This window comes from Cyanistes caeruleus, chromosome 3 (assembly GCF_971803275.1).
Source record: "Cyanistes caeruleus chromosome 3, bCyaCae1.hap1.1, whole genome shotgun sequence".
NCBI lineage: Eukaryota > Metazoa > Chordata > Aves > Passeriformes > Paridae > Cyanistes > Cyanistes caeruleus.
Window position 1 is genome coordinate 4,009,509 of NC_141703.1, and position 14,218 is coordinate 4,023,726.

General features: G+C 37.8%; 1 protein-coding gene across 1 annotated transcript in view; it reads right to left on the reverse strand.

The window, feature by feature from the left end:
- The window catches only part of DSCAM (DS cell adhesion molecule), a 437,468-nt gene that overhangs the window by 111,261 nt on the left and 311,989 nt on the right, over positions 1–14,218 (reverse strand). Inside the window, exon 12 of the mRNA XM_023926681.2 lies at positions 1,674–1,870. Within this exon, the coding sequence (XP_023782449.2) occupies positions 1,674–1,870 (197 nt within the window). The remainder of the gene's footprint in view (positions 1–1,673; positions 1,871–14,218) is intronic.

The window sequence follows — 14,218 nt, forward strand, 5'->3', positions numbered from 1 at the left end:
GCCATGGAAACTCCACGTGCTCTTTATTCCTCAGCAAAAACCAGGTGATGTGAGCACAGCTCCCAGTCACCACTGGTTAAGATAAATGGATTAATTTCCCACTTGCTGGAAGGAAATGGGAGAGTTATCATCCGAGATGTGGCAACTTGTCAAGCTGTGCTCACCTGCACATGTGGCTGAGCTTGGAGACAGGGAAACAAAAATTTCCAGAGCCCAGTTTGAGACATGTGGGGCCTTCCTCCCCTTCCCTCAGAGTCCTGAGCAACAAGTAGCCTTTCATGTGTTCATAACAGCTTCCACTGAGCTCAGCTGCAGCCAGGAGGGCTCAGTACTTCTGCAAATCAGACCCCAAGGGTTCAGTACTTCTGCAAATCAGACCCCAAGGGTTCAAGGCCAGTGTCCAGAAAACAAAGAACAAACAATTATTGGCCGCCTGTGAAAAATCTGGTCTCAAAAATCAGCTTTGCATCACACAGTGCCATTCATTACTCAACCCTAATTCAGCCCCAGCAAAAATCCAAGTCCTGTCTCACTGATACAAGGGGTCCTGCAGAAAAAAATGAAAGCTTGAGTACACAACTAAGGATCACATCATCATGCAAAATCACTGAGCTCAAAGCTTCAGAGACAGCCTTAATCTGGAATTTTCTGGTTTTTGGGGTGTTTTATCTCTCAGAAATGAAAGGTTTTATATCTAACACATGGATGTAGAACACCATTGATGGACACAGCTGCTTCAGAAAACTCTCCAAGCAGGACTCCAGCCTTCCAAATAGAAGTATTGTTGTGTATCCAAGGGTTATCTTCTTAAAATCAACAAGAAGAATGATGGCAGACAGGCCTAGGGGTCAATCCTATAACTAAATATTATTTGTATCACAAAAATACTAATAGGAACAAAGTCACACATAGAATTTATTCTTCCTTGTAGAAATCAATGAAAAAAGTCCCTCACAGAGAGCAAACCAGAATTTTACTGGATATTGTCCAACACCATTTTTGGCTGGTAAAGAACGAAATCTTTCATAAGAGCTACACTAAAATTTAGACAAGAACCAGACATCTAGAGAATTAGTTCCTTGGGCCTGAAAAATATACTTTTCAAATGTGACTGAAAATGGATAATGAAGATTTTGGAGTGAGAAAAAAGAAGAAAAAATCTTTTAGATTTCATAAAAACACACGTAAAACAGCATTTTCACTCCTGACTTTGTAAAGTGGTCTCACAAGCCTCACCAAGTGAAAGGGAGGGAGAGGAAAACTCGAAAAAGGCAGAATTTTTTCTCAAAGCAGTTTAGTGATTTTGGTAAGTGTGAGACACATCAGAACTTGGGGTCATATCTTTGCCAGAGTTTATTAGCAGTTCAGTCAAACTGATCTGGGGAAGGACAGGCTAAGGGGTGAGCCACACTGCTCCTGAGACAGGGATGGAGGGTTGAGCCTGGCTCCCTCCTCTAGCTGCCTCTGGAGTGTGGGAAGAGGGAATTTTTCATTAGGGATGGATTGCAGAAGTTTCTTCTCCCTCCTCTCCTCCTGCTGCCAGCTCTCCACACCCTGCACAGAGCGAGTGCTGGGGCTCCAGTGCTGTCAGGCGGGCCCTGCACCTGAATCAAAACCAAACCAGGCACACCTTGACATATCTGGATGATTTGGGGGCCAATTTGTTTTCTTACCTGCAGGGTAGAAATCACTTCATCCCCAACCTCCTTGGTGGAAACCAGGTAACGGGACATTTCGGGGTTAATGATCCGGTCTTCCTTCTCCCAGCGGACTATGATGGGTTTCTCTCCATGGGCTGTGCAGCTCATCTCCTTCTTTTGGCCTTGAGTAGCCAGGGTGGTGTTTGGGTAGGAGGTTATCATAGCTGGAACTAGAAACAGACAAAACAAAACAAAAAAAGGTTGTTCCTCAGGCAGCTGAAGGGTCTGATGGTACAAGGTTGGCTCTTCAATCTGTGTCTCACTCAGCTTGTCCATTTTTAACCAGATTGAGAAAAACGTGAAAAAGTATTTTATTTTAATTCCTGTGTTAAGAGAACTGATGGGCCACAGAGGGAACATAGCAGAAAGGAGTTGGAAGTGGACAGTAGAAGGTGAGAATCCAAAGGAGGCTTGTCTTCATTTTTTTTGCAGGACAACTTGCAACATAATTCAATATTCAATATTCACAGCACATAAAGGGACTGAACTAATAAGCGTTCAGATATGTGGACAATAAAGAACTGATAAAAATGTCTGCATCTTTCTGATGGGCTGCTGTTGTACTTGCTGACTGCTACATGTTTTACCAGTGTGTGTGACAGTAATGATCTATCAAAATGAGGGCTCAATTAAACCAGGAGCTGCACAAAATTAAAAGAAAGGCTCTGCACCAAGGAGCTTACATGGATGTGTTGAGTGCGTAGCTGAACTGTGCTGAACTGAAAGTATAATTAAACTGACAATAAACCTAGCTAGATTTGAGTTTTTATTGTACTCAGAAGGTATTTGCAGAACAGTTTGGACATACCTGTCAACTTCATTAACCATTCTTTTAAAAATGACTTAAATTTTAATGTTGAAAAATCTTCTTAGAAAGAATTGTCTTAAACCTTAAGTATTTTCATGTTTTGGAATTAAAATTTCCTGCCAACAGGAAAAATAAATAAATAAAAAATGCTTGGAATGTTTGCAAACCCCAAACATGGCATCTTTGAAATGGGATGATCTCTTTGGTGTCCTTTGCTGGGTGTCATCCCCACATGGTTTGTCCACCACTGAACAGCATCTGGATTTCTGTCTCTGGAAAGCATCAAAGCCCACGAGTCTCTCAGTTCAGGCCCAGGAGAAGCTGGAAAGCCCTGGACAGCACACAGAGCTTTTCTTTCTGAATGAATCTGTCTACACTTCTAAAGTACATGAGGCATCAGAAATGAACCCCCTCCCAAAGCTCCTGCCCTCCCTTGTTTTTGTGCATGAATGGTTGCCTCTTCCTATCAGAACAACTCACTCCTTCCATCTGAGCTTCTCTGGGTCCCTGTTTTAATCAGATGACACTGGCAGAGGATCTGATTTGAGGCCTTCCAGTCTTTGCCCTTGCATGGGTTGTGTTTGTTGCCGCACAGCAGAATAAAAACCCTTATTTAAATGAATTACTTTAATTGCCAGCCTGTAATGTTAATGCTTGGTGGCATGACCTTTTCACATGCCAGAGCTGCTAATGCTTGGATATGACAATATGTCAGGATGCAGCCTTTTCTGTTCAAAGGCTTCCTGAACCAAACCAAACCGACCTGGGGATTAAAAGGGCCTGTGGAGCCGTGGGTTTGAGTTACCAACGGGATCTAATTCCAGGAGGAATCTGAGAAAGGTCTTGTGAGAGGCAGGAGGCTCCACTTGCACTAGTAATGAAGTACATCTTATTTAACTGTTTGGCTATTAGGTACTCATCAGTGTTGTCCAAGAGGAGAATTTGAAGAGAAGAAATATTGAATAATCAAAATAGAAAATGAGGATGAGTCTGACTCCATATTCCAAAGAATGGAAATAGTCTCAGTTTCATCTGGTGTGTGCCTACATACCCACAAGGTTACTTTCAGAAAGTTGTTTTTTTTGTGGCCATCTGCTTGTTCCTCCAAACCCAGAACAACCAGTGCTGTGCAAGATCACAGAATGATTTAGATTGGAAAAGCCCTCCCAGCCCATGGAGTCCGATCTGTAACCTGTCCCCACCTTGTCCCCAGCCCAGAGCCCTGAGTGCCACGTCCAGGTGACACCTCCAGGGATGGGCACTGCAAAGCTCCCTGGGCAGCCCCTGCCAAGGCCTAAAAACCCTTTCAGTGAAGAAAATTTTTCCTAAATTTTGTTCCTGAAATACATACGTCCTTTTAGGCATTTTGTTAAATAGGACACCAAATTCACAAGAGTGCCAGGCTATTGAGGAGTCCACATTACCATCATTAGCTTGTTCCACCTCCTTTCTTCCTTCCACGATGCCCCCAGCCTCCCATATGTCCCTTCCTCTGCACATCTCTCTCCCCTCAGCACAACAGGCTCTAGACCCCTTCACCTGTCCCTCTTTCTTCTTGCTTCAACCTCCTCAGGTTTTCACATGTCCCCTAATCCTTTATATTTTTCTTGTCCAGCCTCATTTCCTGTCCCTGGTTAACTCAGCCAACCTCCCAAGCCCCCTAAAGGGTTTCCCCCTACAGCTGCAGTCCTCCTTCCCATCGAGATCTCCTCCTTGGAGTTTCCCTGGTGATGGTGAGAATGTTCTGAGCCCACACAGGAGATGAGGGGTGAGGGGTTTGTGCCTCCCCACGAGGTACCAGAGCACTTCTGCAGGTGAGCCTTGCTTTGCCCTGCTTCTCCAGTGGGAGCACACAGAAAATGGGACATCTGGACTTGGATTGAAATCCCACAGATATCCAGGAACCTGTCCCAGACACTCCTGCCTCCCTTTCAGGTCCTGCTCTGGGTGACAGTGCCAAACCAAATCCCATGACTCCCTGCCTTGCTTTTAAAAACCAGATGCCACCTTGCAAAGCTCATTTTTTTCCCACAACAAACTTTCTTAATAAGAGCAGCATAAAAACATGTAAAGAAAGATGACTTTATTCCTCAGATACTGCTTTATCCCTGCTTATCCTTCCCTTCTCCTCACATAATCTTCCACACGGATTCCTTATTGCCATAGCAATGCCTCACAGCTAAATATTTCCCCTTCCTCCAAAGCTGATTTTTTACTCTTCACAATTTATCTCCAATGATCCTAGACCATAAGCTCTTCTTTTTATCTTCCTCTATGTCAAAAGATTTCTGGTAACAAAGCCACATTCCCAAGGATATTTTAGGCAATGCATTTCTTCATCCTCTAACTATCTTTAATCAAATTACTGATGCAAATAACTGAGATAAATATGCTGGTTCTTTACTGACAAAATAATCTAGAAAACTGTAAATAAGCAAGCTAAATCTGCACTACATATGCATGAGATATTCTCTTAGGAAATCTTAAAAATAAGCGAAAGCATTTAGAAATGCATTTAGATGATTCAGATGCCATATTAAGTGTGTCTGTGCCTTATATCCCTTCAAATGTGCATTATATACAGAAACATAATTATATTTTTATATATATACATTTAGATCAGAGAATTTTGGAAGGGAAGGGCATGTTGCTGTGCAGGTTCAAGGAATGGATATTGCCATATTCCACAATTTTGGAGTATTTTCACCACGGGACAAATTAATCCAGTTCTGTTTTCTTTAGGGTTCTCCATGCCTTTGTCTGAAGCTGTGTGGTGTTGGGCACAGTTAGAGATCTATTGGTCAAAACTGGACAAAGCAGGAGCTACAATTTATAAATCATAGCAATTTCCATTTTCAAGGTATGCATGTATCTGCCAGCAGCATTAATTCAGGAGTTTTGCCCGTTTAGAGTTGGGCTTTCTTTTGGAAAGCTGATTTATTTGCTGCTTTTTATATGTCAACTCATTGTTTTCCCCTTTCTTCATGGCAACCCAGCCAGAAAAAAATAAATTATTATTATTATTATTATTATTATTATTATTACTATTACTATTACTATTACTATTATTACTATTATTACTATTATTATATTATAACATCTATTATATATTATTATATATATTGTAATATATGTTATATATAATAATAACAACAATAATAATAACAGTAATAGTAATAATAACCATTTTTATTATAGCACTAAATATCATTGCTGTACTAATGCATATCAAAATATTAGATTATACAATTGTATTAATTAGCAATTATATTGCTTGTTAAGATAATGATTGCTTTATAGTGTTAACTCTATCATTAAAATCAAAGTGCAAAATTCTGTAGTCAGGATTATATTTAAGGATTGCAAAAGTTGCTCAGACAAAAGAACTTTTTGTCCTACTCTTGAAGGAAACTGAATCTAGATTCAGTGATCTTTCCTAAGATTCAGTAAAAATTACCTAATCTGACTTATTTTTCTCTGCTACTGGTGAATGTTTCATTAGGAACTGAGTACAAATAAAAAGGAAAATATTTAATTACCTTGATAAAGACCATTATCCAGAATAACAAGACCGTAGGAAATTGAGTAAAGCTTGTGAAAGGTATCAGAAACTTCTGAAGCCTTTTAGAATAAATCTTTATGAATCAATACAAAACAAAAATTCACATCAATTTTAAAATAATGTAGAGAGCTGGGATGGAGGGAGATATTTTTTCTCTCTTTCAGCTCATAGATGGGAATAGCCACATTGGAAAAAGCAAATTAAAATTCTCCCTGCCTTTCAGTTTGTAATTAAACATTAAATATCCATGTACCATTCAAAAATGATTGTAAGACTGATTAGAGTACTCAGTATTTTTAAGAATTATGGCCCTTTCTAAGCCAAAAGCATTCTGAGATCCTGGGATTCTCCTGGTCTGAAGACCTCTGTCCTGGCAGAGTGTTCTCATATTTTGGCTCCATCGCTGGATCATGCTCAGACTGGCCAGCTTGGGGAAATATCTGTAACCATGAGAGACTCATCTTGCAAACACTGAAAAAAATACTGCAAAAATGAATTAAAATTTGAGTTTAACATTTAAGCCAAATTCAGCTGTCCTTTCATTCTGGTCAGCCACAGTGAGAACAGTCTCCATGACAAATGGGATTCCCTACCTCAAAAATTCCCTCTTCCTCCATCCACTTTTGCTCAGGCAGAGAAAGCCCATGAAAATATATTACTTATATTTAAGGGGGCCTAGCTGTCACACTTGCATTTGTTGATACATATATTTGTTAATTTATTTTCACATTTAGTAGACTTTAAGGAGTCAGCAAGTGCTTTCCTAAAATTCATAACTTCAGTATTTCCTTTCTGATAAGAGACCTTTGGGTTTATTTAAATAACTACTCTCTGAAATTCAAATAGTGAAGAAAAGAGAATTTAAAATCAGTGGGATTTCCCAAACACTTCAATTTAAACTCATAGTTGTTTGGTAAAAGTCAAAACTGTTCAGCAGGTGGAAATCATGGTCTTAATCCTCATCTTCAGGAGATGTCCAAGATTAGAAAACAAATTCCATGTCTCAGAGGGTCAAAGAAATATGTAAACACAAAAAAAGCATCCCATTTTTATCTATACAGATTATAATATATAATAATAATGGGCATATAATTAATGACAACTTCTTTCTACCAATATTCACTAATTTTGAAAATTAACCTCACATTTGGAACCTGCTTGTGTTTGTTAATTGTGAAAACCTCCTCAGAGACAGGTTTTCTTAGGATAAATATTAAAAAAAACCAAACTTGATTTGAATTATTCAATCATTTCATAAAGGTGATTTTAAAATATAATATTTTATTATATTGCTTGGAATCAGTAAAGAATTTGCTGCCCAAGCAATGCAACTCTTAGAAACCATTCTGGGTGAATTGTGCCAGTACATGAATTTCAAATTTAAAAAGCCAGTGTTTTGAAATTAATAGCCATTGATGTTTCAGATTAGAAAAAAGTAATTTCAAACATGTAAACCTGAGAAATTCGAGGAGAGAATTAAAGATTTGATGAATTCACATGACAGATTGAATTATTTACTCAGCTTTAGTTTAAGGAGTCTGTAGGGTATAGGAGATACACTCCAAAAATTTGTTAATAAATATATTCCTGAAAATATTTTTAAAATAAAACTGAACAAAGCAAATTACCTTCTACCCCTAACCTGCCCTAAAGGAAGACCAGTAGCTTTTTTATACAAATGAATTGCTGGACAAAAGGAAAGAGATTCATTAGCAGTTCTATTAGCAAAATAATTTTCTGCCAGAAAAGTATAAAAACCAGCACTGCTGTGTATAAAAAGGGAAATTAAGCACAGGCATGGCAGGTCCTGTCCCAGCTTCATAAGTTTGCATTACAAATCCCATCTCAAACCAAGACACTCAGTGGTTTGTAAAAACTGAATTACTAGGACACCCATACAAAGTAATCTTTGGGGAAAAAAAAAATCTAAAAATAAATAAATACTGAGTGTGAATGAATATGGATTCTGTACATCTTAAAATAGCATTTCAGCCAACTATTCCCCTGGTAGAAAGGAAGTTAACTATGATTATAAATACTATTCCAAGATGTGTTGCCAAGCTTGAGCAGGCCTGGTTTGATGCTGAGCTTGAATAAAATGGCAATGATATCCTGAGTCCTCAGCAGCTCCTGATCTGATTGAATGTGTCAGGGCAAAGGCTGTGAACATTTAGGGTTCATATCTTATTCACTCACAAGTGGTTTCAGGTCACATTAGAGGAAGAGAAGTTGATTTATTTTGCATGACAACTATGAATTTGAACCAAAAGACACATTAATAAAATAAAAAAAGGGCTTTTCCCTCAAATCACAAAGGCAATTCTTTCCTATTCCTGAGGTCTTTCCTTGCATTAGTTCTGTGTTTGTACAGTGCAAACTGATGATACACAGGAGACCAGAAGCTGCTGCTATTTCTCACTCCTTCCTTTGACTTTGACATGGTTCTGAAATGAATGTGACTTTCTCTTGCTTTTCCATTCTTCTGTTCCCATTTTGTCCAGCTGCACTTCCCAGTAAGCAAGGGGAAGGGAATGGGGGATGAAAAGCTGAAAGCTTTGTCCCCTGAAGTCACCTGTAGTAAAAGCCTGTGGAAATTAGTTACAAACTGTGGGAACTCACATCAGGCCCTGAGTACTCAGTCTCATCCAAGCTTGGCTAATTGTCAAAACAAAAATTAGTGAGCAAAAAACCAATATATTACCATGTATGTAATTTTGATTCTAAAGACTTAGACAAAGATCATCTTCCCTCAGAAGAAATTTATGGACAGTATTAGTTTTAGCACCGTTGACATTGTTGGGAAGTGTGGATGCCTAAAAATCAGCACCAGAAACACATCTCCATTAATTACAAATTCCTTGGGCCACTTTCTATTCCAAATCAATTAGGATCTTTCATCAGCCTGTTATAAAAGCCAGGCTGGAAAGAGCAGGGATGTTAAATAGTTAAAACTAGCAATACATAATTTTAGATAACTTCTCCAATGCTTTGATCTTAAATTGAATTCACTCTGCCATCAAGATGGCATCAAGTTTTAATGTGAAATGAGAGGGTTACAGCTATCATAATTGTAAAGCACAGCACTCTAATTTTTGGTGACTTACTGAATGCAAATCAGCTAAAAACAGAGACTGTGGAATCCCACGGGAGAGTGAGGTTTTTTGTTTGTTTTGCTTTTTTTTTAACAAGTTTTTATGCTTTAAATATTCTATTTGTCTCCTTTCATTAAAATCACCAGAACAGTTTATAAGTTTAAATGGAAAAACAAAACAAACAAAAAAAAAAGCAGAAAGTCACTGGAAAGCCCAAGCTTTAATCAGGCTTTATTTTATGACCCAGCAGCTTCTGTAAGTCTATTATATTTGGGAGGCTGTGAAGTGACATGTGTAAATGTCCCTCCCTGGGGAAGAGAAGCAAACATTAATTGGGGTATTGACAGGTTTAAATGAAGCAGAAACACACGAAGAAGAAACTCTGGCTCCAACAAAAATGAGAATTGGGGAGTGGGGCATGCTGGGACATTAATGGTTTTCATTCACTGCTCACTCATGCAAGTAAATATACTTTTAAGCACGGTGACCTGGGTCTATAACAGCTCAGTTCTGAGCTAAAAAGCCATGAAATACTATCTGCTGATGTATAAGAAAGAGGGCTTTGGTAGAACCAGTCTCCTCTAGCTGTTCAAAGGGAATTATAATTTTATTTTCTACATAGTTGCAGATAGACCAAGATCATCTGATGCTGTGATGGCAGGAACATCACATCAAATGTATTTAAATCAGCAAGATACAACTCTCTCTATATTTATCAGCCATTCTCTATATGAGTTTATTAGCATAACTGAGATTAATATATATATATTCTGTATATTTACACCGACAGAGAGGTGTTGTTGCATTGGGTGAATATTTTAAAGCATTCACCTGGACACAGGGGTCAAGCATGGTCATGAAACCCATCAGTGCCTCACCACAACTGGTCTTGAGGTGGCTAAAAATTAAGGACTATTTCTGTAGTGGACATTGAGGAGACAAAAAAAGGCATTCCAGAGGGTCACTGATCTTAAAGATGACAAACACCTTCTTGTTGATGATGAAAGGACATCAGGGTGAGCTGAGCAGACTTTTGCAACCATCCTTCAGAAGTCCAGCTTAAAGTCAAGGAAATCAAATGAAAATGTGTGATCTCAAACTCCAAATTCTCTCAACTAAAGAGATTCAGAATGTTAATAAATGCTACAAACCCAGGAGAGACAGGAAAGGAGATTAGACGAGGGAGAATAAGATCCTAATAAAAAGCTCTGAATATATTTATTTTAATTTTATCTGGTTTATCCAGTAAAAATTCTCCCTCTTTTTAGAGAGACCATTTGGGGAATAGTCTGATCACCTTGGTCTGCTTGTTTCTGCAAAAGCAAAACCCTAATTCTCAATCTTTTTTTTTCTTTTCCTCTATATAATCTGGTTTCTACTCTTACTGCTCAGCAGACCACGAGTTTCTAGAGGGGAAGCAAATCTCAATAAAAGCAGAAAATTTCAAGAAGAGTGGGGAACCATCCTAAAGGCTGCAGAGCCTAGGAAAAGCTGATGGGTAACTGGTGTATTTAACCATTTATTAATACCTGTCTCATGGAAAGAGGGAATTACTAGCAAAGGGAAACAAAGAGGGCTTAGAGAAGCACAATATTCATAAAGATATTAAAGGTAATACTTTTTGAGACACAATCACCCATAAAAAAAAAATCAGAAAGGGCAAGTCTCACTTTTATGAAATCTAAAATTAGGAACCTTCCTTAGGAATTTGTTGTGATTTTTACATTCTTTGTTATTGTGCCATTGCAGTGTTTTATGAAATCTGAATTCTAGGCCTTATGTGCTGAGTATTTTGGGATTGTTTCACTGAATTGTTAACACTTGCAGACAAAAGCAGTGGCTGATAATTTGGCTCCAGAGCCCAAACGTCTGAGGCCAGAGGAAGAGGACCCTAATTTGAACCTGGATTATAGTTATTTTATCTCATTCAGAGCTGCCAATGTGCTCATCCAGCTGTGAGCCAGAGAACAGCTGAAAAGGAGTTTTAAAGCTAAATTTTACAGTGCTGATGTTGACAGTACTTTGCTGCACAGGAGATTTATCACCTCTATAACTTAGGTCAAGATGTTTTTGTGCCTGCACATGCACAGGCACATGTGTGTGAGTGAGTAAAAAAAAAAAAACAGGAAAAAAAATACTAAATATTTTACACAAAGGCAAACAAGGAGAATTATTTTATTACCTGGGGGAAAAAAAAAAGGACAAAGCTACCCTCATTGTCTCCTTCCCTTGACTTTCAGCTGCCCCACTCATCCCTCTTTTCAATATGCTCTTAAAAAGAAATGTGTCTGTTTCTCTGGAGACCATTTTTACCCCTCAGCCAAGGGGAGGCACCATAAATACTTGTGTTTGAGGCAGGAGTAAATTATAGCCATCCATCTCCTGGACAGAGTGTGGCACAGGGCTGGGGGTCACTTTCCTCCACGGTCCTTTCCCACGTTACAAGGAGTTCAAAGGACTTGGTTTATAATTCTTTTTCCCCCCTTAAATTGTGTTTTAAGGGAATAGGAACTCCCATTCTTCCATGTGCCCAAAAGCAGAGGCCAAAATGGCACTGCTGATAATGTAACCACCAGAAATGGAAGAAGAAAGTTGTGTTTCCAAGCAAGGTTTGACATATTGTAGATGACAAATGCTGAGTGTGATAAATGAAGCTTCTGGTTACAAGGGCAATATGAAAATGCATCTCTGATTTTTTGTTTTTGTCACATTGTCAAGTGGTTCTTTATTAATCAGATTCTTGAAACACACAAACACAAAATCTGTGCTTAGATCTAAGCTTTGTACCTCAATTATTAAATTATCTTCATTTGGCCTTAGGAAATCCAAGAGGTTTAAGGGCTAATTTGGTCATTCTGGGTTTTGTTTTTTGAGCGTTTTAAATTATATTTCATTATAAAAAGAATAATGACAAAGGTATAGTGTGAGTTTTTACACTCCATAACAGCCTTAATAGTCACATCCCCAGGGGGATTTTATGTTCAAATTTTATTGCTTTTTTTATGATACATTTTAGAGTTTCTTATAAGTTGGTAGAAAGGTTTTTAGAACCAATCCTGTTGAGGCTTTGAACTGTAAGTTATTTTATATTTAGAGAACAGATAATTTCTTTAAACCAAAACTTTTTTTATGAGAATGTGGTCTGTGACAAAAGGTGTTTCTGAGAAGGCTTTATTAGCTCAGCATTCAAAAATCAAACCAACATGCTCAAAACATCTCTAAAAATGCATATTTTGGCAGAAAAGGAAAAAAGAAAAAGCTATGAAAACTGATGAGAAGTCTCAAAACTGAGTCCTTTTTTTTCAGCCAAATAATACTGGCAAAACCATCCAAATTCATGCAAGCTGAAATCACTCTAAGTGACACAGATTTCCTGGTGGTCACCTGCAAATACATTCCCAAATTTTAATTCTCTGAGGAACTGAAGGAATAGTTTTGACAAATGAAATATAAAACAGAAGGCTGTGGTACTGAAGCAAAGGTAGAAACTTCCTTATTCATCATGAAGCAAAGTTTTCACTTAGAGTTATCTTCTAGTCAGCTTCTTATTTAATGAGTTTCACCATTTCTTGTGTTTTTTTGCTAAAAAGAGAGTGCAGGAGTGATGGGCAGGATGGTCTCGTGTTGTACATCCACGCTGCTCCTCCTTTGCAAACAACTCCTCTAATCAACCCCTTTTCTCTAGCTGCAGTGAAAAATTGATCATATTACCTAAGATTTGGGAAAAAATCATCCTGAGATTCAATCTTGAGAAGCTCCTGTGTTTCTGCTCTCTCCTGAGTGATGGAAAATCTGTCTGTCCTTTGGAATTTAGCATGAAAAATCTCTCGTTGTTGAAGTGCTGCACCTTTGTCCTACAGAGTTTCACTGGGAATTCACAGTGGAAAAACGCTGGAAAATGATGTGACTTTTAAACTTTCCTTACCAGTAAGATAAATCGAAGTAATAACAGTATCAGCAGGATGCCAAACTAATAACTGGATATGAATGTTCTAAAAAGGAAGATGCTGCCACTGTCAAAGCAGCTGCAACTACAACTCCAAACTGGGACAAATTCCCAGCATTTCAACCACTTGTGCAAAGAAAAGGGTGAAAAAAGCAGTTTCTCCAGCCCAATTTGTTTTCTTTTCCTTCTTTTCCCTCCAATAAAAGGGTCACTGATAACATTGAGCAACTTCACTCCTGATGATGTGGACATCAGGTTTTGCCCTCTCAGTTCCTAGGAAGGAAAATAGGGGACTGCTCAAATGCTCTGTCTGAGTTTCCAGATGCAAGAATTGTCTAAAAGAGTTTGTTCCATCTCCCTTTGGTATGGAATCCTGCAATTTGAATTACAGAAGTCTATTTTCAGGAGTAACTACTGAGGCTCTACTGCATCACAATCATCTAGGTTGGAAAATACCTCCAATTAAATCTCTCATCTACTGGTTGCCTTATGAAGAAAAAAAAATAAATATATATATATATTTATATATATATATATATATATAAATATAAATATATTTATATGTATATATAGAAATATATATATATATATATATATATATATATATATATATATATATATAACAATATATATATATATATATATATATATAACAATAAGGTGTCTCCTCTGGATTAATTTCTGTGGATTTTAAGAAAAGAAGATTTAAATTGCAAATTCAAGCATCCAAAATTTCAGTATCTTGAGACATCTCCAGCGAGACTTTTGTGATCATGTTTGATGTGATATTGTTTAATTACACAAATGTTTCCCCACAGGAGAAGTTCTTTAGTGGGGGGACTACACGGTACTCAAGGTTATGAAGTTGGTGAATGATGCTACTTCTATTTTTGCCTTATTTTTGATGATGCACTGGGCTAGAAAATTGTAAATGAAAGGAAAAGAAATCCTTTCACTAGTCCTTGATGAATGCAACGTTGGATATTCTCATTTTACACTTTTTCTGTGTCAAAATTAAGGATTTCTAGACTGTTACCTCCCACCTTCTTTGACAGATGTTGTGTTCCTTCACTTATTTTTAAGTGTTTAAGTGACTTTGCAGAGTTGCTG